At 42.5% G+C, this 25,959-nt stretch overlaps 1 protein-coding gene across 1 annotated transcript in view; it reads right to left on the bottom strand.

Moving 5' to 3' along the window:
- myripb (myosin VIIA and Rab interacting protein b) overlaps positions 1-25,959 on the bottom strand; it is a gene marked incomplete at both ends in the record, with an annotated part of 325,794 nt that overhangs the window by 48,215 nt on the left and 251,620 nt on the right. Inside the window, one exon of the mRNA XM_081352764.1 lies at positions 560-696. Within this exon, the coding sequence (XP_081208890.1) occupies positions 560-696 (137 nt within the window). The remainder of the gene's footprint in view (positions 1-559; positions 697-25,959) is intronic.

Here is a 25,959-nt window from a genome sequence, read left to right as displayed (position 1 = left end):
AACTGCTAGCATGGTGATACTAACATGATGCTGGGAGATGCTAAAGCATTAGCATATATCACTTGCTAATCTGTAGCCTACTGTGGTATCACTAATTTTGGATGTAACTAAACACTGAATGTCTTGTTGAAAAAATATGCCTCTACCTACCTTTTTGCAAAACTCATACAATTCACTGCAGTTTCCAGCTGAAATGAACACTAGGTGCAGTAAAACAACACATTTTTGTTCACACAAATAATGATCACAAGGGCAGATTATCAATTAATTAAGAATTATCTTTGAGCGACTCCTTGTACAACACTATTTTATGACCTCAAAACACTTTACCATAGGGCATGATTTGTAAACGACTATATTTTGACATTTGCATCACATTATCAACTGCATATGTACTTCTGTACTTCTTTCTGACAGAGTAGACTTGCTCTGTAGCTCAAATGGTACAACATTGCACTTGGGCGCGAGTCCCATAAATGTGATAAAGTGAGTTGTATGTTACTTAAAACATAAAAATTATACACACACTAAATTCTGGATGTATGTGTGTATTTGGTACCTGGTAACTCAGACAATGCTCCTCTTTCGATGATGTGTTTCCTGTAGAGGGTCTTCAGCACTTTGGCACTGCCAAATCTCTTAAACCGACTCTTCACATTATTGTAGTACCATTCTAGAGACTGTGTCCTCAAGAGCCTACACACAGAAGAAAGTGGTTGGATGTTAAATTGAACATAATAAACTCAGTTTAATTCCACTATACAAATAAATACAAAGCAATAGATGAAATGCTATTCTTATTCTGGCTGCGGGATTATTCTAGTTATAACTATAATGCTGAGATTCTGTAGTGTGTAACCAATGTCACTGTTTTATTACAAATACTATAAAGCAAATGCTGTATTTTATTTATAATAGAACATTACTTTAAAAATCAATTGTGTATGCATTGCCAAAATAGAACTAATGTCTTTTCTCTGCACTTGTTCATCGAGTAAAAATACTTTGTAATTAGTGTGTAGTCATTGCTCAGTGACAACTATTAGGCTGACATTGCTTTATTATAGACATTGTGCAGCCATTACTCTATTTTAATGATTGTGCTGTCTCTGCTCTATTATAACTATTTAAGATCAATGACCTATTGCAATTAAATTTAAAAATGTCTTCATTATTATAAATCTATCATTGCCTTTTGACTTGCTTTATTACATCAATTTGGGAGTCATTGTTCTAAAACAACTATTTTGCTGTCACTACTCTGGTTAGGGTATAACACTGCTATAATAGAACTGTCAAGTAATCTCTATGACAACTAAGTGCTTTATGGCAATATAAGTAAATTAGTACTTTCCTGTGTTGTACAGTTTATTGCTATGACAAAATAATAGAACACATTGACTGCTCACTTTTATTTTCCCCATTCATTTTCTCCATAGGAATTCCAAAAAATCTTCAGTTTTCCCAAAACTCATATTTATTCAATAGGAAATTTTCATCTAAATGAGATCTGAATTAAATCTGTGCAGGGAATTAAAATACTCATCTGTCCGTCTGCCAAGCTCCCTGACACTTCCCATGGTAAAAGAGATCATTACCATAACTGGCTTTCTGAAGCTTTAATGAATAGAACTTGTTTTTCTCTTTCTGTGAATACTGAGAAATTATGCTTATTTAGTAGTATTACTAGTATTGCGTCAACATTTTCTCTATTAAAAGTCAAAAACATACTTCAGCGGGGAAAAAAAAACAAATTTAATTGTTTAGACAAACCAAACGCCTCGGTTACGACTGTAACCTCGGTTCCCTGAAGAGGGAACGAGCGTTGCGTCGAGTTTGACGCTATGGGAACGCTTTGCGTGATGATGTCTTGAAGCACATGTAAAATCAGTCCAATGGCATGGCAGAGCGTCAGATGCGGGTGACGTCATGTACCAGGAAACTATAAAGCCTGCTTGAAAACAGAGAGCGACAGCTTCGTAAAAAGTCTGAAGTAGCCGCTGACAGGCATGAAGGAGATATGGCAAGGTGACGCAACGCTCGTTCCCTCTTCAGGGAACCGAGGTTACAGTCGTAACCGAGGCGTTCCCTTTCAAGGGAACTCGCGTTGCTTCGAGTTTGACGCTATGGGAACGTCTATACCAACGCCACCATAGCTACGAATGTCTGTCCTGTGTGAAATCAAGTGAGCAGCACTAGGAAGACAGAACATGAGACCCTGGTGTAGAGTCCAAATCCAGAGAGTAGAACCTGACGAATGTGTGCGGTGAGGACCAGCCTGACGCATCACAAACGTCCTGTAAGGAAACTCCTGATATAAGGGCCTTGGAGGCCGCCATACTCCTAGTAGACCGGACAGCCATAGGAGAAGACTGTCCGGCTGCTTCATAAGCAAGCGAAATGGCCTCAACCACCCACTTGCTCATCCTTTGCTTAGACACTGGAGATCCCTTGTTAGGGGACCCAAAGCACACAAATAATTGATCACTTTTACGCCACAGGGCAGCTCTGTGGACATAAGCGTCTAATGCCCGGACTCGGCAAAGCAAATTATTAGTCTCCTGGTCCGCATTCTGAAAGGGAGGAGGACAGAAGGCCTGCAAAATAATAGGTCTGGCCAAGTTAGTGGGGACCTTGGGGATATAGCCCGGTCTTGGATGCAGAAAAGCTCTCACCATACCCGGAGCAAACTCCAAGCATGACGGGGCAACCGACAGTGCTTGGAGGTCCCCTATCCTCTTAAGAGAGGAAATGGCTAGGAGGAACAGAGCTTTCAATGTTAAAAACTTCTCAGGAACCTCCTCAATAGGCTCAAAGGGGGCCAGGGAAAGGCCTTGCAGCGCAATGGACAAATCCCACGGTGGCACCCTAGAGCGAACTGCAGGCCTCAGCCTCCAGGTGCCACGAAGGAAACGAGATACCAAAGGGTCCTTCCCCACAGACATTCCACCCAAAGGAATGTGGTAAGCACCTATGGCCGCCACATAAACCTTTAAAGTGGACGGGGTCAGACCTGCAGTGAACCGTTCTTGCAGGAACTCCAGCACTGTACCAACTGGGCAGTGAACTGGGTCCAACCGACGGTCACTACACCAAGAAGTGAAAACTCTCCACTTCAGGGCATAAAGTTTCCTCGTGGAGGGAGCTCTGGACTGTAGAATGGTCTCAACAACCTCAGTTGAGAGACCTGACTCTATGAGCTGGGCCCCCTCGGAGGCCAAGCCCACAGGTTCCACAGTTCTGGCCGAGGGTGAAATATCGAGCCCTCCGCCTGGGACAGAAGGTCCCTCCTGACGGGTAGCTCCAGAGGAGGCCCGTCGAGGAGCGACACAAGATCGGGAAACCATACTCTGCCCGGCCAGCGCGGGGCTATAAGAAGCAGGCAAACCCGGTCCCTGCGAACTCTCTCCAGAACTCCCGGGAGCAGAGCAACTGGGGGAAAAGCGTACAGACGTAGCCTCGGCCACGTCTGCACCGTAGCATCCAGTCCCAGAGGAGCTGGATGCGTGAGGGAGAACCAAAGTGGACAGTGAGACGTCTCTCGAGACGCAAACAGATCCACTTGTGCTTGGCCAAACTCCCTCCATATCAGCTCCACCACCTCGGGGTGGAGCCTCCATTCCCCGGGCCTCAGCCCCTGTCTCGACAGAGTGTCTGCTCCTAAATTCTGGACCCCGGGGATGTAGGCTGCCCTGAGAGACAGCAACTTCCCCTGGGACCACAAGAGGATATGGCGTGCCAGATTGGATAATGGGCGCGAGCGCAAACCCCCTTGGTGATTTATATAGGCGACTACCGAAGTGTTGTCCGTATGTACTAGCACATGGTGTCCCCTGAGATCTGTGATAAAGCTCCTCAGAGCCCGGAAGACAGCTAACATCTCTAGGCGATTGATATGCCAGGAATGATGATGGTTTTCCCACAGACCTTGAGATGAGCGACCCTCTAGGATCGCTCCCCAGCCCGTGAGGGAAGCATCCGTCGTTAGCAGTTTGCGACGACAAGGAGCTCCCAGCACTGGGCCTTGGGACAGGAACCAAGGTTTCTTCCACATAACCAAGGCACGTAGGCATCGCCGCGTGACCTTGATTGTGCGAAATGGGTTGCCCCTCGGGGAAAACCCCCTGGTCCTGAGCCACCACTGCAGGGGCCTCATGTGTAGCACTCTCTTGAAGAAATTGACAAGTCCATCAAGAGCGGATAGATATTCCGAAATGAGATGGAATGGAATGTTAATTTTTTCTACCATTAAGTTAACACTGAATGATATTAACATGTGATCTGATATGGGCAAGATATATGGCTATATTAATAAATAAAGTGAAAAAAAATGTAATGTCCGCAACACTGCTTTTAACTGCCATATTTAATGAAAAGGCAACGTTTCGACCCTGCTGGGACTTCTTCAGGCAAAATGCAAAGACCATTTGTTTGAAGCCCCAGACGTTGCCTTTTTATTAAATATGGCAGTTAAAAGCAGTGTTGCGGACATTACATTTTTTCACTTTAGTAAGTTCCTTTTGTCCTGCACCTGCCAGAAGGTGGGATGTGCACACAATTACTTTTTATTTTATTTTATTTTATTTTATTTTATTTTATTTTATTTTATTTTATTTTATTTTATTTTATATATTAATAAATAAACACGGACGAGACACCATTCTTCAGAAACGTGAATACAGATTTATGCTTTGTAAGGCATTTGCATACAACTTTATTCGTCAAGTACAGTTATTCACGGTGGTTATGTATTCCTGTTATGTTATATAATAATACTGTTTTATTCGTACAGTAACTGTAAATGATTCAACCCTTTTCATTAACAGCATGTGTTTCGAAGCAGTAAAGATAATGACTTAAATGTTGGTTAGATTAATAATTAGCTCAACAATATATATACAAATAACACTTAATTCATATGCAATCTGTCATGCTAGTAAAAAGCCATAGAATTTGAGCTGACCTGTGGCTTTTTTACGGTTTTCAAGATCTTCAAGAGTCTGAAGTGGATGTTGGTCAACTAAAAGACATCAGGAAATAATATACGCTTCACAACTTATTCCGAGCAATGACGCAGACTGCGAATGGATTTAAAGACATGAAGCTTTATGTCCAAGCATTTATACTGTTGCTCATAGCAAGATGATGGATGGTAAACCTTTTTAATATAGTGCAATTTAGTAATAGGGAATTGTATGTATTGTAATATTTAATGCATATACGAATCAATTTCTGCTAATAATGTTCATGCTTAGTATTTACTGTAAAATACATACAGAAATCTATTGTGTTAGTTCAGTTACCCGTGTCGGCATTGTGCAGTAGACACACCCATCTAAACGTCTCGGTTACGTATGTAACCCTCGTTCCCTGAGTCGGATGACGACGAATGGGGTTTCGCTTAGAAAGCCTATCATCTTTGAGTATATAAAATGAGCCAATGGCAATGAAATGCCATGGGTCTGCGGAATTTGCATAGCGTATCTCCGCCCCACCCTGGGGGTATATAAGGAAGTACGCCGCAACATGCAGATATGTCTTCGCTGAGGAGCCGAGACTGAACTCAGGCGTTCCAGCGGTACAGCGGAAGTGGCAGGGAGACGTAATGTCTCCGTTCCCTACTCAGGGAACGAGGGTTACATACGTAACCGAGACGTTCCCTTTCGTAGTCACTCCGAGTTACGTCGGATGACGACGAATGAGGTTCCCAGTGTAATCACGCCACCTCTCGACTGTCTTCCAGTGCCCTGCGTAAGCCTGAGCTCCCTGTCGTGAGACTAGCACGGACGAAGGAGTCCTACTTAGCACAGGAATACCAAGGTACACTGGGAAGCATATCTCAGTGGAAATATGCAATTATGCCCAGCCCGAAGGGGGGGACTTGGAATACACATATGACCCCGGGGGGCTGCATATGGAGTAACACTGGGGTGTCCAGCTGCAGGTGGAATATTTCAACCCCAGGGGTGGCAAGGTGGCTTGCCGAGGGAAAGACACATGCTCAGAGAGGCTTACAGTGGAAATACACATGTGGGGGTCGCCCAGAGGGGGAACCATGCACATGGAGGCACCTAGCCAAGCGTGAAAGCTGCCGGTGGCAAAACTCTGGCGTTGATGTCAACAGTGCTGGAGGAGACTCAGGGCTTATCAGGCTCACCTGAGGAGAATATCGCATGTATCCCGTCCGTGGAGAGGAATGGCGAGCAAGCGAAGACACCTGAGCAGAATCTAGTACCGGCTAGTTGAAGCGAGTACATGAGAAGAAACTGGCTCAACTCGGAGATTGTAGAATCTCGCGAATGTGTTAGGTGTCGCCCAGCCTGCAGCTCTGCAGATGTCTGTTAGCGAGGTGCCATGCGCTAGAGCCCAAGAGGATGCCACACTCCGAGTGGAGTGGGCCGTCACACCAAGGGGGCATGGTCGACCTTGCCGCTGGTAAGCCAAAGCAATGGCCCACTATCCAGTGAGACAACCTTTGCTTGGAGAGAGCCTTTCCCTTCAGCTTCCCACCATGACAGACAAAGAGCTGATCTGAGGTCCTGAAACACTGCGTTCTGCCTACGTAAGCACGGAGGGCGTACTGGACAGAGCAGTGCCAAGGCTGGGTCTGCCTCCTCCAAGGGCAGCGCTTGCAGGTTCACCACCTGGTCTCGAAAGGGAGTGGTGGGAACCTTGGGCACATATCCAGGCCAGGGTCTCAGGATTACGTGAGAGTTAGCCGATCCGAATTCCAGGCACGCTTCGTCAACCGAAAATGCCTGCAGGTCCCCTACCCTCTTGATGGAGGCCAATGCAACCAGGAGCGCTGTCTTCATTGACAGGAACTTAAGCTCCACTGATTGCAGAGGCTCAAAGGGAGCACTCTGCAGGGCAGTTAAAACCACTGAGAGGTCCCAAGAGGGTACGAGGGGAGGACGAGGAGGATTCAGTCTCCTCGCTCCCCTCAGGAACCTGATGATCAGGTCGTGCTTTCCCAGAGACTTACCATCAACTGCGTCGGGATGTGCGGCAATGGCAGCAACATACACTTTCAGGGTGGAGGGAGACAGCCTTCGCTCCAACCCTTCTTGCAGGAAGGAAAGCACGACACTGATCGGGCATTTTGTGGGTTCTAGATGTTTAGAAGAACACCAGTTGACAAAGAGGTTCCACTTCAACGCATAGGCATGTCTTGTGGACAATGCTCTAGCGGAAGTGATGGTAGGGAAAGCATGGCCGTCAGCTCGGGATCAGACTCGGGCAATGCTGGGACACCCGAAGGTGGCAGCACAGCCGAATCCTCACTTCCCAAGGACTCCTGCCCACCTTGTGATGCAGCGATTGACATTACATCTTCCTCTGGAGCGCCGAATGAAACCCGCAGCAAGTCAGAGGACTGTACAGCGGGTCTATTCGGAACACTCGCGGGTTGCACGGTGGTAGAGGGGGGTGTGGAGCGTGGAATAGTCGGCGCTTGAGTCCACACCGTAACCCTCAGGTCACCCTGGTCGCCAGCCGAAGTACCAGCTCTCGTGGAGCTCGTAGATCGGGGTACGAGTGAGGGGACTCTACTATTAAAGTCATTGAGTCTCGACTGCAACCGTGCGATGGGCATGTCAGAGTCAGAAATGTAAAAACCGCATCCAGAAGTGCACAGGCGAGGCATCTTTAAAAAGACGTGCCGCGTGCAAGCTCTTTTAGAAAGGAGATTTTTCTCCGCAAGTGTTGAAGCGACCAGGGAGATGAACACACAAACACTGGCAAATCACTGCACAGATAAGCAGGGAATGTGCACTCGCTGGAACTCGCTGTCACACCAACACCTGGAGAGAGGCTCGTCTCGAAGAGACATAGAGATGAACTCGGAATTGGCTGTGGAGTGAAGTGATGAACTTGGCTCCTCAGCGAAAACATATCTGCATGTTGCGGCGTACTTCCTTATATACCCCCAGGGTGGGGCTGAGATACGCTATGCAAATTCCGCAGACCCATGGCATTTCATCGCCATTGGCTCGTTTTATATACTCGAAGATGATAGGCTTTCTAAGCGAAACCCCATTTGTCGTCATCCGACGTAAATCGGAGTGACTACGAAAGGGAACTATGTCTTTACATCACTTATCCTGCCCCAAAAGACCATAAACATTACAGATAACGTTTGAAGTATCAATGTTCATACATATTTCTTAAAAAGTTTAAATTATTCATGTGTGACTGATACCCTGCAAATCAGGTGATTTTAGGTCATTGTTTTGCTTGCAATTCAATAATGCCCTATGTCGGTTGGAAATCGTAAGATGGCCGCTTGAACACTTCCAGTGGCTGCCTGCTGGCAGTTCAGAACCTATTTAACAATCTACTCATTTATATAGATCAGTGAGTGTTACCCATCTTCATGACCCACTTTAAGAAAGAGGATGCAGACTTGAGATTCATTAACCACAATGGAAATTATTTTTGCAGCAATTTACATTATAATATCTGCCGTAATGTAATGAAGCCGTGGCCTACAGCAGAGAGCATTCCCACAATCTTTTTCTGTTCAGATGTTAATTTATGTTCACTGAAAAACTGTTTTATGTTCTTCCCTCTGAAGTCGATCCAGCATGAAAATGAAGTTCACAAGTAGTGCGGGTGAAACAGACCGTGTTAATATTTAAATTACAATTATGATGGCACACACTTTGCACATACTGATCTGTCAACACAGAAGATGGTGAGGTGAGAAATGAAAAATCACAAAGTTAAATGGACAGCATTTACTTTGCTGCCCTTGAGATGTGATCAGCATCTCAAAAACATCAGGGGCCCTATCTTGCACCCAGCGCAATTGACTTTGTACACCAACGCATGTATCATTCCTATTTTGCACCCGCGCACAGCAGACTTTTCCCTCCACAGACGCACGTCGGTAAACTAGGAAATACACTTGCGCTCCCCGGGGCAGTCCTTACGAGAACGTCGGTCTCCTCGGCTGTGAACCGCTGCTGGCGCGCGCCTGGCAAATCCGCCGTTATAATAGCAATCCGCCATAGAACAAGCGTGCCTGCTCTTAAAGGGAATGTGAGATGTCGCTCTGATTGGTTTCACGTTACGCCCAAACCACACCTATGAATAATGAAGCTACTTCAGACCATTTTAGATTTGCGTCGGGCGCAAGAGTCATTTATCCCGCCGGTATAATAGCAACAGCGCCCAAGACCCGCCCACAAAGTTACTTGCGTTTCGCGCTTGATACTTGCGTTTCAGATCGTTAAAATAGGGCCCCAGGCGTGTCCTTACATTCAACATCATGATAGGAATGTTGGGGTTTCTCATGTTTTTTAAAGACGACTAAGAGAATATAATTATTAATGTAAAAATAACAAAAACTTCCCATGTTCTTTGGATAGTACTGTATGTATGGCATGGTATGGCATCATAAGACCCAAGGCAGTAGTTTGCACACATGCAGAATGCACAATAATGAGTCACAGAGCAGTTCAACTGGCCAAATAGAGAGTCCAGGACATAATGTTCACATGCAGACTCAAAACAGCATAAAGATAAACACACAAACATACATTGTAGTACAAATGAGGTATTCACATATGCATGAATGCAAAGTATTTTATACAGTACTAGCTTGTCCAAAACCACTGGAACATGCACATGGGTACCTGTACAAATCAAAAATACATAAAAGTGGTTCTGTGTGTGTGAACTTGAGTTAGTATACACATGATCAGGAACTTATTTTTCATGTTCCATGCTCTATACAGTGGTGAAAATGCTAAGGGTGGATAATAAGGGTGCTGCGTAGTGATACACAGATCTGTAATATGAAACGGTCATAGCAATGTTGGTGTTCAAGAAACATTTCTTATTATCATCAATATAGAAAAAGGAAACAAAGCTGTTAGTTTAATTACTTAAAAACAGCAATGTTATCACCTTTTTGTTGAGTTATATAATGTGGAGATTCAGTAGCAAAGTGGTATATATTTTTTTATAATTATGTAAATATAATAAAATAATGATATTAACTAGACAATAAATATAAATAATTATTAGTATAATTGTTTTTAATATATTAATATAATAGTTTTTATAACAGATAAGGATTGAGATAAGGAAATAATTGTCTATTTTACCGTGTTATTCTGTGTATTCGTGTTTACTGCGCAGTCTGTGTATTTGGGTGTTCATCTTTGCTCTCCTCAGGAATGCAAAACTACTGGAATTACATACAGCTCTCCCCAGACACTCAAATACATATTCACACACCACAAGCCTCACTTCACAACTGAAAGAACAGCACTCTTCAATTCACCCTTAGGGCCCTGAGATTGATGAGAAACCTATCTACATGCTGACAACACACACACACACACACACACACACACACACACACACACACACACACACACACACACACACACACACACACACACACACAGGTAAAATTGTAAAATGCTCCTGACAGATGTGTGTCCAGCCATCTTTAAACATGACATCTGCCAAATTAAAAAAACGCAGCACCTGTGCAATAAAGCTCCGACATTATTGCCACCAGAGACTAAAATATACATAACAGCTTTTCCATAGGAACTTTTGCAGCAAGGCATCATAGGTTGCCAAAAATGGAATAGGATGTCTAAAAACTCCAATTTAGATTAAAGATCAAAATCAAAATAAGTGCATGGTACAAACTTGTTGTGGCTTTAAGTCCAACTGAAAATGCCCAATTGATTGACTAGTAAGTAGCAAATTATGGTTCATGGTTGTGATAATTAATGAATTAATTTGTGACATATATATAGCGCTTATCTAGGTACTCAAAGTGCTTGACATATGGAAGGGGGAATCTCCTCAACCACCACCAATGTGCAGCATCCACCTGGATGATGCTACGGCAGCCATATTCAGTGTTTTTTTAGCGACTTTTCAGACCCCTTTAGCAACATTTTTTCAAAAAAGCGACTAGCGACAAATCTATCGACTTTTTGGACAAACCTCAGTAACCTCCAAATGCTGCCAGTAGCCTACTGACCTGCGAGCGTGAGGTCTTGCTTTCTCCCTGCCGTCACTCTCTCTAGCTGTGTCTACCCTGTACAGTGAGAGGAGCAGCAGCACGTTCATCTGTTGAGCGCACGGCTGCTGACAGACGTGAATGAGCAGTGTTTTTCCATGGACTTTTCTTTTTTTTTATATTTAAAGAATTTTGTTTGAACATTTTAATTTCCTTTCTTTTCTTGTGCTTATTACTTGTAATACTCACTGTCACAGAGCTTTAGTTCATCCGGTTCCCGAACACTCTCAATTCAGATAATTTTCCACATAGGCCTATAAAAAATGTAGTCATTCACTATATCATAGCTACTTGTTCTTCTCTGACAAAAAATATATATAGGAAATGAGAACAGCTTTATTTGACATTCGGCTATATTATATTATATTATATTATATTATATTATATTATATTATATTATATTATATTATATTATATTATATTATATTATATTATATACAGTATGTGAGCATTAAGTTAGAGAGAAAACACATTCGGCAGGCAGAACACAAGTATGATGTGATGACGTCATGAATATGCCGTCATCTAGCGACATTTAGTGACTTTTGCCAGACTTTTTGCCAGCAAATTTTGCCAGATAAAACTAAAACATAAATGCTTTAAAATGGGCCCTTCAATATATACTATATTGTGGTAATGCAATATATACTGTGGGCAGTTGTGGCCTAATGGTTAGAGAGTCTGACTTAACCGTACTTAACCGTGACTTAAAGGTCCCGTTCTATGCCCCTTTTCACAAGATGTAAAATAAGTCTCTGATGTCCCCAGAGTGTGTATGTGAAGTTTGAGCTCAAAATACCCAACAGATCATTTTTTACAGCATGTTTAAATTGACATTTTTTGGGGCTCAGAAAAACGAGCCGTTTCAGTGTGTGCCCTTTAAATGCAAATGAGGTGCTGCTGGACGACACAGGGGGCGGAGCTTCATGAGCTCGTGCTCAGTCTGTCAGGAAAAATTCATCTCACGGAATGATGATAATATCAGAAACTCTCAGTAACGGTGTTCATTTCGAGTCGGACAATAATGCCTACAGAGTCAGATTGCTGTATAGAGATGAAACAGGTATGGTTTAGTAGTTTAATTACGGTTATTATAACGTATTTCTCATCTGCTTGTAGGCTATGTATCCATTATTTATTAATAGCCTACAAGTCTGCTGTCTGAATGATGATCAAACATATAATGATGAGTTTAATAAAGTTTATTGTACATCACACAAAAGATGAAGCGTCAGTTTTACTTCAGAAAATCACCGTAAGAGCTGAGTAAACACAGTAGGCTAAGTTATAAGAAGTGCGCAAGTAGCCAGTAGAGTTGAGGGAGCATTCCTGTGGGCGGAGGTTAGTCAAGAAACGGTTCTGGTGATGTCACTAATGCAGGATGTAGAGGGGTGTAGTCCAATCGAGCCGTTTTTTGTAGTCAACTTCTGTTAAATAAAATATCTCGCTTGGCATTGAACTTTGAGCTTTATAATTTTACAGATATTATTTATGCTCTAACAGCAACATTACACACTTACTAAAGTTTGAAACATGGAATCGCATGCAACGGGACCTTTAAACGTAACCCGAAAGTTGCAAGTTTGAGTCTCAGTACCGGCAGGAAATGTAGGTGAGGGGAGAGAATGAACAGTGTTCTTCCACGCTCATTACCCACAACTGAGGTGCCCTTGAGCATGCACCTGACCCCCAATTGGTCCCAATTATTATTCTTAAATAATAACAATAAAATACAACCAAACAAATGCCAGAACTGTTCAGATTAAATAAATCTCACAAATCTGTCTTCAGAGTCAGACTACACAATATTTTTGTATGTTACGATAGGCACTGTGTCAGATTATGCGATTTTGACTCCTAAATTATTCTTGTGTCATGGAAAAGAAACATGTCAGACTACATGTTGCTTCCTGACCAATCATTGCTTGCCATCTTTATGACGTGTGTGATGTCATTAAAGGTAGAACTAGTGACTGACTTCCGGAAACAAGAGCATAAATCGGGTTGCTGAAGCACCTCCACTTTTGCTTGCCAGCATTTATCTTTTTTCACTCTGTCGTGGTAGTCCCTTGAGGAAGATCATAAAGGCAGGAGTATAGTTGCATAGCTCCACGAACCTTTGCTCCATTGCATAATTCCACCTAACAGCTCTCTCTCATTTAAAAAGAGTAATGTATGGAAGAACTTCTATGCTCCTATTAGTCAACTTCACAGATGTGACGGGAACCCGTTGTAGAGGACCGAAAAAAAAAATTAAACATGCTAGTCTTTCTGTTGTGAAGGGTTGCAGGCGTGGCGTCGGTTGTCATCCACTATGACACAATATAAGAGATGAAACGATTGATTATTGCGTCCTGATGCCCATTGTTATTTACGAATCACTACAACACCCTAGTCAAAATCGTGCTGATATCGTGTAGTCTGAACAAAATCTGTCAGCATCCAGGCTGCTGAACCCTGTGATAGACCCACATATGCGCGGTTCACTTCAGTGCCGCTACATACCCTGTAGCCCTAGAATGAAATCAGTAAAATGGTCAATTAAGGGGATAACAACAGCACAACCTGGGAAAACACACATAAATGAAATACCATTTATAAAATAACATTATGTTCAAACATGATCTTTTATTGTATTTTTTATTGCTCTCTCTTTGCCTCTCCTCTTTTTTTCTGTCTTTAAGCTTTCCATCGACAGCTTAATGTTCTCTATACTGCTGTGCTCTGCTTGACTACAAGTCATTATAAATCATGAAAACCTCCCCAAACATCTTTTCAATTCAAACATCTGTCAGTACATCTAATGAGCTTGATAAATGTATGCATTCTGTCACACTGATCCCAGTGTAGATTATTGCCCAGAATTAGCAGCATCACATCTGTTATCCCACTGACATTAGCTGACCTAAAACACTTGACGTGGCCTCTGCACCCACGAAGAAGAGAGTATTAACAGCCTGGGTGAGACTTGTCCTCTGAAGGTGTTGTAACACTCAAGCTGAAGAACATTTGAAAAGCATCTGTGTTCTAAAAAAAATCACACTTTACAGACGACACATTAAATGGCTCTCAGGCAGGGTGAGATCTCACAAACATTTCATGAACAATCCCTTCTGTCTCTCACTCAGCGACCACAGTTTCCATCACAGCACTCTTTTTCTCTCCCTCTGTCCAACAAACAGCTTATGCCTAGCCTTGAACTTTCAGGATATGAAACGCCAACTAATGCTCACGAGAATCCATAAAATAAAATAAAAAACACTCTATTATTCTGTTTTTCACGTTTTTCCTGTGTCCACAACAGTTTTATAAGAGATCTCAAGAATGTCTCAACCTGCTCCGATTGTTTCAAATCAAATGTAAGATATTTCAATATGAACTTAAACTTTATTGGCTTTGTAACTATATACTTATACTGTATCTCAATTGCTTCTGTTCTTATCTATCCTCTGAAAAAAAGTTGACAAATAAATGAAGCAATCCTTTTTCTTTCTTTTATTTTTACCATGCATTGATGAAGGACATGATGCTCTTTTCCTCTGTGGTTTGAAGTTGAACCCTGATCTTTGAGATATGAATCTGTAGCAATAATCTCTGGGCTGTCAAGGGCTTAAGCCTTGACAGCCCAGATTGCTAGATTGCCGTCACAAGGCAAGCAATCTATGAAACTTTAATTTCTTGCTCCACCTTAAAAAAAAAAAAAAGTTTACTTCGGCTGACCGTGTTCCGCATGACATGATTTTCGGATATCGGCGCACAACAGCGCATGCGCAAGGAGAATGTTGAGACAGAAGAATCAAATAGGTGACAATGCTCAGTTGGGATGTATTTTGCAGTATTCGAAGAAGAGTGTGCCAATTAAACAAAGCAACATAGGCCCTGTCCCAAAAGGCACACTTCATATGCACTTTCGGTCTTATACTTACAATGGCTGCCGCGTGTCATGGAACAGAAGATTGCAAACACAGATAAAATCTGAATGGAGTTTATTGAATGACAAACAGATTGTCAGCAGGTGAGTTTCTGAATTGCAGATAGTTTTGATGATACTGGCATGTAAGTGACAGGTCTTATCTTGTTGCAGGCTGAGATGAGTGGGGACTGGATGATTGAAGACTGGCAGTACGATGAGACACAGAAGACTGAAGAAGACTGAAGAAGACGGAGGACGAGACATTTCGAGACAGGGATACTCAAGTAGGTTATCTGAAGGTAAGTGGTCAGGTAAAGTTCAGGGTTGAAGGTCAGGTAGTAGTTCAGGGTTGAGCAACGACACCAGACAAGTGTGGTGTGGATGGTGACAGCTGATATAGGGTGAGTTAACAAGGGTAGATGCTGGCAGGTGTGGGTGATGGAGTGTGTGCTGGTGGTGAGCAGGGAGGATTCTGGGAAGTTTAGTGTGGAGAGGTGATAGTAGACTGGTAACTGAGGATGTGACACTGCATGTGCATGTCTGTTAAATCCATGAGACCGTAGGGTATCCCATTTGTCATTTTAGGTTTCAGAAGGGTGCTCGTGAGCGGCCCCTTTGCAGTCGATATGTGCCCTCGATGCACACTTTTGGCGAGCCCGCGCTGAAGCGAGCTCTGCAGCAGACTTTTTATCGACAGTCAAAGCGGCATTATGTCATGAAAGTGCGAACTTGTAGGAAGATCGCGAGTGCCATGTGGGACAGGGCCATATTCTCCATAATTTTTATTTTGGTTTTTGTTCTAATCTTTGTATGCAATGGCGGATCCACTACTTAGCTTCTTCTATCCTTCTGAGCGAATTTCCTGTAAATGACATGACTCAGTGTTGGCCTGCAGCAATAACATTAATAAAACACACAAAAAATAGTTAATATGACCTAAATTATCATTATTATTATATGATGTTTTATAAACAAAGTTCGGGAGGAGCACGTTCAAATAATCAATCAATCAACTCGTCATCAAACAATTACCATGTCTACCCTATCAGCATGAGAGGAAGCATATATTAGCAAAATATATTGAAATATATTTTAAAGTGTCAAAAATATATGTGGCAGGTATTCCAAATACATTGAAATATATTTGCATTGTTGTTCACTTATATTTATCATTTTGAAATATATTCTGAAATATAACAAAAATATATGATGTTAAGTGTGAAATATATTTATATTTATAACATGTAATGTAAAATATATGACAAAATATGTGGTCATAAAATGTTTAGCTTGCTAAAGAAGGGTCGAAAATGTATTTTGATCATAGTAATTCCTCTACCTTTTCCCCTATGCACAACAGTAGGCTACCATATTTCACTACTGTATTATGACACACAGCTATAATAAATACTGTACTTACATTTAAATGACTGCAATGTAAAATGACAGATAGTTGCTTTCCTAGGACTATTAGGCCATATTAGGTGGCACATACCTAACACTAAGTGCAATTATTAGATTTATTGTTGTTTTATTGACATCTTTCCTGAAGTCATTTAAATATTGAAAATATGCACAATATTTATGATGCAAGAATAACAGTGACACTCCAGCAGTGAAGTGCACTTAAACAATAGATAGAACTCAGTGTCTAACACTGCATACACACACTATTAAATAACTGTATTCAATTCTGTAAAAATAGGGAAAAAAACTATATTCTATAAACTGTATTCTGTGTGTTATTTCCTACATAAAATTGTAATTTTAGGCCAATAAAGTCAGCAAAGGGGCAGCTGTGGCCTACTGGTTAGGGCTGTAGCTAAACCCCAGCCAGACAATGGTGAAGCTTACTGATATTTAAAAAAAAAAAACCTTTATTTTCTTACACCTTTTTCTTCTTGAAACACCGTAAGAGCTACAGGACAGATAAATAACATAAAATTAGCTCTTACGAACTCAAACATTAGCCGAAGGCCACATTCAACAATATATTGTATATATATATAACCATATATAACAACATTACAAATAGCCATTCATAAAAAACCTTTTATGACGTTACCTCAGTCAGTATTAACAATGCTGAAAAGTTTATGTTAACATAACTTCACATGACATAAGCGATACACATTTAAACACTTCTTCAAGTCGAATAAATTATCCTACATATTAATGCACATAAACATTAAACAAACCAAACACAATACCTTGTTCCCGTTCCAGCTAGGTGCTTAATTATCCCCTCCTTTTCTTTAGAACTTTTCGACTTCAGAGTGATTTAGAGCGACATGAGGTTTTTTCCCTTTTCTTCCTGTGTGCATCTCACTAACAAGTCCCACCTTTCTAGATGCAAAATTAACGTTCCACTATGAAGGCGGAAATAAAGGACTCATTACATTAACAGAGGAGACTAATAAAATAAAGTTCAAAAGTAATTATTATTTACTCTTTCTTTAGAGTTAGTTACACTCCCACCAATTATGAGTGAATAATGGAACGGTACACAGACTACATTAGGCACGAATGATTTTAACTGAAAATTGCCTTCCCTGAGCCCGTATAAGAACAAAGACAACTTATGCCAAAGTTGGAAACTTAACTGTAACTATGTAATAGTATGCGCTATGGAGGGAAGGAGCAGATTTAGTTAGTCTCCAGCAGCAGAACAAGCTTCTGGACTGGGCGCTCAACTTCGGACACCTTGTGAAGACGCTCACCTTTCTTGCCAAGCTTACTGTCACCAAGCTGGATTTTAACTCTCCGTACAAGTCCATCTTTGTCAGTAGTGGTTTCTGAAACTCTACCCAATCTCCACTCGTTCCTGTGCACATCCTCTCCTTTCATGATTACAATATCTCCTACTTGTCAGCGCTGTCTGAGAGCAATGTTGGCAAGGTATTCCTTTCGCCATCGACTCCAGAACTGTTCTGCGAGGTATTGAACATGTCTCCACCTTTTCTTGCCATACACATCTTCTCTGACAAGGACGACTGTTGACTATAGCCATAGCCTCATAGAAAAAGGCCCGTAGCGAAGCATCATTTAGTCTACCAGAGGAAAGGGCAAGAGTGGACCTTAGAACGCTTCTCACTGTCCTTATTTGTCTTTCCCACACTCCTCCGGCATGGCTAGAATGGGGTGCGTAAGAAATACAGCCAGACGGTCTGCATCGACTTCCTTTAGAGCTTCCCTGAACTCATTTTTGGCTCCTACGAAGTTGCTTCCTTGATCAGACTTGATCTGACGAACAGCACCACGTATGGCGATGAAACATCGAAGGCCATTTATGAAGGCATCTGTCGACATGTCTTCAAGAATCTCAATATGAACAGCACGGGAACTAAGGCAAGTAAAAAGAAGACCGTACCTCTTGTTCTCTTTTCTTCCTTGTTTTGTAAGGAATGGCCCGAAGCAGTCCATGCCGCAGAAAGTGAAGGGAGGTGATGGCTCCAACCGTTCAGGGGTTAGATCGGCCATCCTTTGCTCTTCCATAGGTTTGCGTTGCCGTCTACAGGTGACACATTGACGAATGTAGGATGCAACTGCCCGGTTGATTCCTGTAATCCAGTAGCCGCTGCGCCTTATTTCATTAATGGTAAGACCTTTACCTTGATGTTTCATCTTCTCGTGGTGATAGGCAATAATCATCCTCGTGATGTGATGATCTTTGGGAATGATTGCAGGGTGCTTGATGAAGTTGGGAAGAGAGGAGTTGCACAGCCTCCCTCCCACCCTGAGGACACCGTCGTCGTGGAGAAAAGCGTCAAGAGCATGTAACGGATTGTGATGTGGTAGAGGGATTCCTTTGCTCAGCAGTTTCAACTCTTCTTGATACACATTTTTCTGCAGATCTTTGATTAAGCAATGTTCTGCCTCTTCTCGTTCTGTTACAGTGGTGAGACTGTTTGATCTGTTCTTGCTTATGCGCCTGAGAATGCGTGCAACTGCTCGTGTAGCTAGCGACCATGATGAGAACTTAGACAAGCGATCAACGAGGCTCACACATTCAGTGGTTTTGGTACTGAGCGCTAGAACACTCCTGACCTCTGGATCTCTGACGATTAACTCTGGTATTTCATCTGTAGCCAGCTTTATTTCCTTGTTCCATAGGAACTTGGGCCCAGTGAGCCAGGTAGATGACAAAAACTCACTGGCAGTTAAGCCCCGAGAAGCATGGTCAGCAGGATTCTCATTTGTTGGGACATATCGCCACTGTTGTGGGGCTGAGCTGAGCTGAATCTTCTGAACCCGGTTAGCCACAAACGTGTGGAATCGTCGTGCTTCGTTTCTTATATAACCTAAGACCACTTTAGAGTCGGTCCAGAAGAACTCCTCGGCATTAATACATCCCAATTCCTCCTTAAGCATGTTGCTTATCTTCACGGAAACAACTGCTGCTGTCAATTCTAATCTTGGGATGGTTGTGACCTTGGTTGGAGAGACACGTGATTTTCCTACAACTAAGGCACAATGAATATCTCCCTCTTCGTTTTGGAGTCGCAGGTATGAACACTGGCCGTAGCCCTTCATACGGGAATCAGAAAAGTGATGCAGCTCTGTCTTTGAGACCCTTCCAAATCCAGCAGGTGAGTAGGTACGGGATATGGTGAAGTTATCTAAGTGGGCTAGATCACTTCTCCATTGTTCCCATTTTGGGCGAAGCTCGTCAGTGAGAGGATCGTCCCAGCCAGTACCCCGTCTGCACATCTCCTGAAGAATGATCTTTGCTTTGAGGACGACTGGCGCCACAAACCCAAGAGGATCGTACAGAGAAGCCACTGTAGATAAAATGCCGCGTCGAGTTGCAGGCTGTTCCTTGAGGCTGACGTTAAGCCTGAAGCGGTCAGACTCCACATCCCATTGAATCCCGAGAGCTCTCTCAAGTGGCAAATCATCAAATGCGAGATCCATATCCTTCACGTTGGTTGCTCGTTCGGAGGGTGGTATACTCTCTAATACCTTTCTGTTAGACACAAACTTATGTAGTCGGAGACCACCCATGGCGCAGAGTTCACGAGCTTCCCTGGCAAGCTGAATAGCATCTTCAGTGTTTTCAACACTTGCGAGCCCATCATCTACATAAAAGTCCCTCATAACAAATCTCGAGCCTTGAGTGTAGATGTCGCGATTCTCCTTAGCTAGATGTTTCATCCCATAGTTTGCACATCCCGGAGAGGAAGCTGCACCGAACAGATGCACTTTCATGCGAAACTCGCTGGGCTGTGAGTTCAAATCTCCTTGCCTTCACCAAAGAAAGCGCAGGAAGTTGCGATCAGCTTCGACCACATGAAACTGATGAAACATCTTCTGAATGTCGCACATCAATGCAACGGGGTGCTGTCGGAAGTGGATGAGAACTCCACTCAAGTTGTTCAACATGTCAGGCCCAGAGAGGAGGTGATCATTCAAGCTTGTTCCTTTGTATCTGGCTGAGCAATCGAACACTACACGAAGTTTATCTGGCTTCTTTGCATGATGCACACCATGATGGGGAATGTACCATCTCTCCCCTTCACTCCCACCGTCCTTGACCTGCTCAGCATCTCCGTTTCCAATGACTTCCTCCATGAACTCAACATAATGCTTCTTATACCTTTCATCCCGTTGCAATTTCCTTTTAAGGTGAAGGAGGCGTGTCATAGCTGAGCCTCTGTTGTCAGGTAAGCTGGGTCTGGTTTTGAAGGGCAGAGGCATCTCATAATGGCCATGTATATTTTTCCTTATTCCTTCATCCAGTATGTTGAGGAATGTGATGTCGTCTTGTGACACAATTTTGCTGTCGTCACTGCCATCTTTGAAGTCAGACTCTAAAATGCGAATGACGCCGGTAGGAGTTATCGGAGGTAGCTCCTTAACTGTAATTCTGTGACACAAATGATGTGTGCTCAAAGCATCATGGGTTTGTAGTGAGCGCCCTACAATACTCCATCCTAAATCCGTCCTTACAGCGTAGGGTTCCTCGTCTTCTCCTAAAAGGACTTGCCTTGGTGCCATAGCTCTTGAGCAGTTGTAGCCGATCAAAAGACCTACTACACATTCCTTCAGTGGTTGGATTTCATCCACTATTTCTGCAAGATGACTCCATTTTTTAGCCGTCTCACAAGTGGGAATGTGAGAGCGGTTAACAGGTGTGCAGTCCTTTGTATAGGCGACCGGAAGATCAACTTGAACTGCGGAACTATATCCTCTAACACAAAGTCCAGAAACACCTTCGCTTGTGAGCACTGTATCCTTACCACTCATAGTCGTCAACTTCAGTTTCACTGGATACTTGTCAGCATTAAGACCATCACTCACTTCTTGGTCAACAAACGTAGTGTCGCTTTGAGTGTCGAGTAGTGCATAGACAAGTTTCTCAGTCGTCGGATCATTTTTAGATGAAACCCAGACTGGTATCACCATTGATGTGTTGGATGAGCCTTCACCTGCTACACTGAGTGATGTTGCAGCAGCACCTCGATTTGTCTCTGGTTCTGCTGTAAACCTTTCTCTTTTATAGTTGTCATCATGCAGGGCTGTAGGATGCTTTCCCTTACAGTGGTCACAAAAATGACGATGACGGCAGTCTCTCACACTGTGGCCGGGTTTCAGGCATCCATAGCAGAGTTTCTTCTCCTTTATGTAGTTGCGTCGCTCAACCAACACCATCTCAGTGAACTTGGAGCATGCATGAAGCTGGTGTCTATTATCTTGACAAAGGATACATGAAGTCTTAACCTTCCTCTGTACTGACTTGTGGTTTTCATTGTCAGTGACTGTTTGAGTGGTAAAAACACTAGCCTTATTTTTCTTCACGTCTCTGAGATTTCTCTTCTCAGTGATAGAATCTGATGAACGAAGGGCATGAAAGGACGTAATGGGATTGCAAGCAATCTCAGCTTCATTTGACGTGAATCTAGCAAACTCCTTGAAACTTGGGAATTCTTGATTTTCATTTAGGCTTTGCGTGACTTGTCGGTTCCAGCTTAAAGCTGCCCAGTCTGGTAATTTGTGAACCAGCTTCCGATTCTCCTCCCAGTCATTTAATATGTCGAGACCCTTGACATAAGGCATGGCATCTTGAAAAGCATTCAGAAAATCTGAGAAGCGTCTCAGACCTTCAGCATCCTTTGATGGAATTCTCGGCCAGTTGGTGAGCCTCTCTCTGAATGCTTTCTGAATGGTGAATGGCTGGCCAAAGCGACGATTCAGTTTGTCCCATGCGTCTTGGTATGCTTCATTGTCATTTCGGTAGAAGTTGCCATCTAAAACCTGCCGTGCTGGGCCACCAACGTATTTTTTCAGGTAGTATAGTTTTTCAGCTGGTGTGATTGCCCTTTGATCAATGAGTGAGGTGAATGCTGCCTTCCATTCAATGAATTGTATGGGATCGCCATTAAAGACAAATGGCTCAGGAACAGGAAGCCTATTTAAGGCTATGTTGTCTTGAAGGATCTGAGCGAGAGAGGGAATGTCTGTATAACGGGGCGATGCAACTTGAGAGGGGGGCACTGTAGATCCAGGCACATTCTTTGCTTCCATGTTCCTTTCCCTTTTAACATAGTTAGCATCCTTGTGTTCTGTCTCCTTTTCGTAGATCTTCAACTTGGCTTGAGCTGCCCGTATCTCTTTCTCTGCCTGCAGTCGCTCCAACTCACGCTTTTGTGCCTCTAGAGCCTTGCGTTGTTGTTCCTCTAACTCTCTTATGGATTCCTTTTGCCTTTCTTCCTCTAGCAGCATCTGATAATTTGCTTCTTTCACTGCTAGTTCAGCTGCAGCATCTGCGCGTTTTGCTGTCATGACTGAAGTTATGGAGTAGTGGTCAGACTGGCTGTGACTTATCAAAGAAGCTGCGGATCCATAGACAGACTTTGCATAGTCATGGCGGAGCAGTTCATGAAGGCGGTGTCTTTCCTGCTGCTCATTAAACCCGCTTTCATCATCTATAGCTCTGCTGTAGGCAATGTTGATGATTTCTGTGGTCACCGATTCACATGTATCAACTCTTCTTCTTATGTCGGTGGAGGGTGTGGTGAGATTTCGAATTTCATAATAAATGTTCATTACGTCTTCTTTGTCTTTCTTAAGCTCTTCAATGAGAGGCCAGAGCTGACTCTCTGACATATAAGTCTTTAGCTGATCTCTTGCCTTCCGTGTGTGGAGCTTCCACTGCTCGTACATGGCATACAGCCTTTTCTCTTTTTTCTTAGCCTCATCATATTGATGTGCGCGCATCTTCTCTGTAGGATGGCGTGTGCGTTCAGAGCGTCTTGGACCTTCAAGAGCATTGTCATCCTTGTTAAGCTTGCCTTGGAGATCAGTAAGACTTTGTTGTTTAGCTTTATTTGTTTCCTTCAGACACGGTCTCTCTGAAGAGTCTACCATTATGTGGGCTTCACCTTGTAAATCTTCATGCTGATAACCAGCCATCTGCTCCTCCACCTCTATCTCATTACCTGACTCTGACATTATCACCTAAAAATTTTAAACTCTAATGGCAGAAGAAGACCCCTTAGCAGATATAATAAAGCCCTCCTTATGAACTGTATAAACATAAAATATCAGAACATCAGTTTAAAGTGGCTAGCACATATGCATTTACATATAGATACTCAAATAACTGTAATAACTGTCAGTGTAAATACCACAATAAACAAAGTTATCAAAGTTCTTAAATCCAAAATGCAAGAAATGAAAATGTGAAATCCTCAAAAACACAGTTAACTAAGTGGATAAATGCAAAGTCCAAAAATGAATAAAAAAAATAAAAAATGTCTATGTGTCCTTAATTAGAAAGAGTCCATGTGGATGCACGCAGGCATGAGTGCAAATGTAACCACAGTTTTTTTTGTTATTTTTTTTGCTCTCGTTGCTGAGCCAGTAAATATTAAATGTTCAGTCCGAGAAGCCGTTCATCCGTTGTTCGCCTTATTGCTGTACTCTAGACTGTATAATAGTGGGTTAATACTCACAATCCTGCATCAATGTCCGTGAATGAGGCTGTACTTGACCATTGCACCGAATCCGTGAGACCGCTGTCCAACGTAGGTCAGGCGCGAGGCGTGAAGATGCAGCTTGATGAGTCCATGCTGACACGATGTAGCAGAAGCTGTAGCCGGCGCCGTGAAGACCCTCCGTGGCCCGTCGTAGACAACACGTCGTCAGTATCGATGCGGGTCAAGCTCTTACTGTAGCTAAACCCCAGCCAGACAATGGTGAAGCTTACTGATATTTAAAAAAAAAAAACTTTATTTTCTTACACCTTTTTCTTCTTGAAACACCGTAAGAGCTACAGGACAGATAAATAACATAAAATTAGATTATTAATTATATACAATATATTGCCACATTCAACAATATATTGTATATATATATAACCATATATAACAACATTACAAATAGCCATTCATAAAAAACCTTTTATGACGTTACCTCAGTCAGTATTAACAATGCTGAAAAGTTTATGTTAACATAACTTCACATGACATAAGCGATACACATTTAAACACTTCTTCAAGTCGAATAAATTATCCTACATATTAATGCACATAAACATTAAACAAACCAAACACAATACCTTGTTCCCGTTCCAGCTAGGTGCTTAATTATCCCCTCCTTTTCTTTAGAACTTTTCGACTTCAGAGTGATTTAGAGCGACATGAGGTTTTTTCCCTTTTCTTCCTGTGTGCATCTCACTAACAAGTCCCACCTTTCTAGATGCAAAATTAACGTTCCACTATGAAGGCGGAAATAAAGGACTCATTACATTAACAGAGGAGACTAATAAAATAAAGTTCAAAAGTAATTATTTTACTCTTTCTTTAGAGTTAGTTACAAGGGCTTCGGGCTTCGGACTTGTGACCGAAGGGTTGCCGGTTCGATCCCCGACCAGTAGGAAAAACGTGGGCGGGGGAAGTGGTAGAGCACTGCTCTCCCATGCCCACATCCACTGCTAAAGTGGTCTATCTAAACAATAAATTGAAAATGTGTTGCTTGTTTGTGAAAATGTTGACTTTTTAAATTTCAAAATATATTTCAAATGAAACAATTTGCAGTAGCACCTCAATGCAGTACATAAGATCTGGCGGGAGGAGTCGGATCTTATATAAGGGGTGGAGATTGGTAGGTTTAGGGGTGGAGATGGGTAGGTTTAGGGGTGGGTTTAGGGATCAGGGGGTGGAGATTGGTAGGTTTAGGTATGTAAGGTGGGAGGAGTTGGATCTAGATCCGACTCCTCCCCCCGGATTTTATGCTCTGCATTGAGGACCATCTCACAATTTGCAAAAGTTAAAACATATATGAACATATATGTAAACATATATGAAAATATATTTACATATATTTAACTAAAATATATTTATTGGGCCAATTTCAAATATTTGCATATATTCCAAAAATATATTTTGAAAATATATTTCAAATATATTTCTTTTGTATATGGGCTTCTCACTCTTGGCTTGTTCTTTCACAGCCAGGAATACGGGGGGAGTACTCTGGGTTCGGGCCGAATACCGAGCCCGGAGCCCTCTCCTCGGACAGCACGCCAAATACGCATTTATTCTATCTGACTTATTTGTAAGTGTGAACTCGTGAATATTTAGATGGATTACACTACATGGATGTCATATGGACTACATTTGTGATGCTTTTTGTCTATTTTGGAGCCTGTTTACTTTCACTGTATAGAGAGCAGCCTGAACATTTTGCTAAATATCTCTTTTGTGTTTCACAGACAAAATACAGTAAATTATGATAAAATTATGATTTGGGGCAGTCGTAAGCTAATGGTTAGCGAGTGCGACTGGTAACCCAAAGGTTGCTGGTTCAATTCCAGTACCAGCAGGAAATGACTGAGGTGCCCTTGAGCAAGGCACCTAACCCCCAATCGCTCCCCTGGCGCCACCGCATAATGGCTGCCCATAGCTCCAGGTGTGTGTATCATGGTTTGCAGTGTGTGTGTTCACTACTCACTACTCCTAATGTGTGTGCACTATCTTGGATGGGTTAAATGCAG

Source organism: Scardinius erythrophthalmus, assembly GCF_964197995.2.
Source record: "Scardinius erythrophthalmus genome assembly, chromosome: 22".
Classification (NCBI taxonomy): Eukaryota; Metazoa; Chordata; class Actinopteri; order Cypriniformes; family Leuciscidae; genus Scardinius; species Scardinius erythrophthalmus.
Note: the sequence above shows the minus strand (reverse complement) of the source record. Positions and strands in the feature narration are given on the sequence as shown.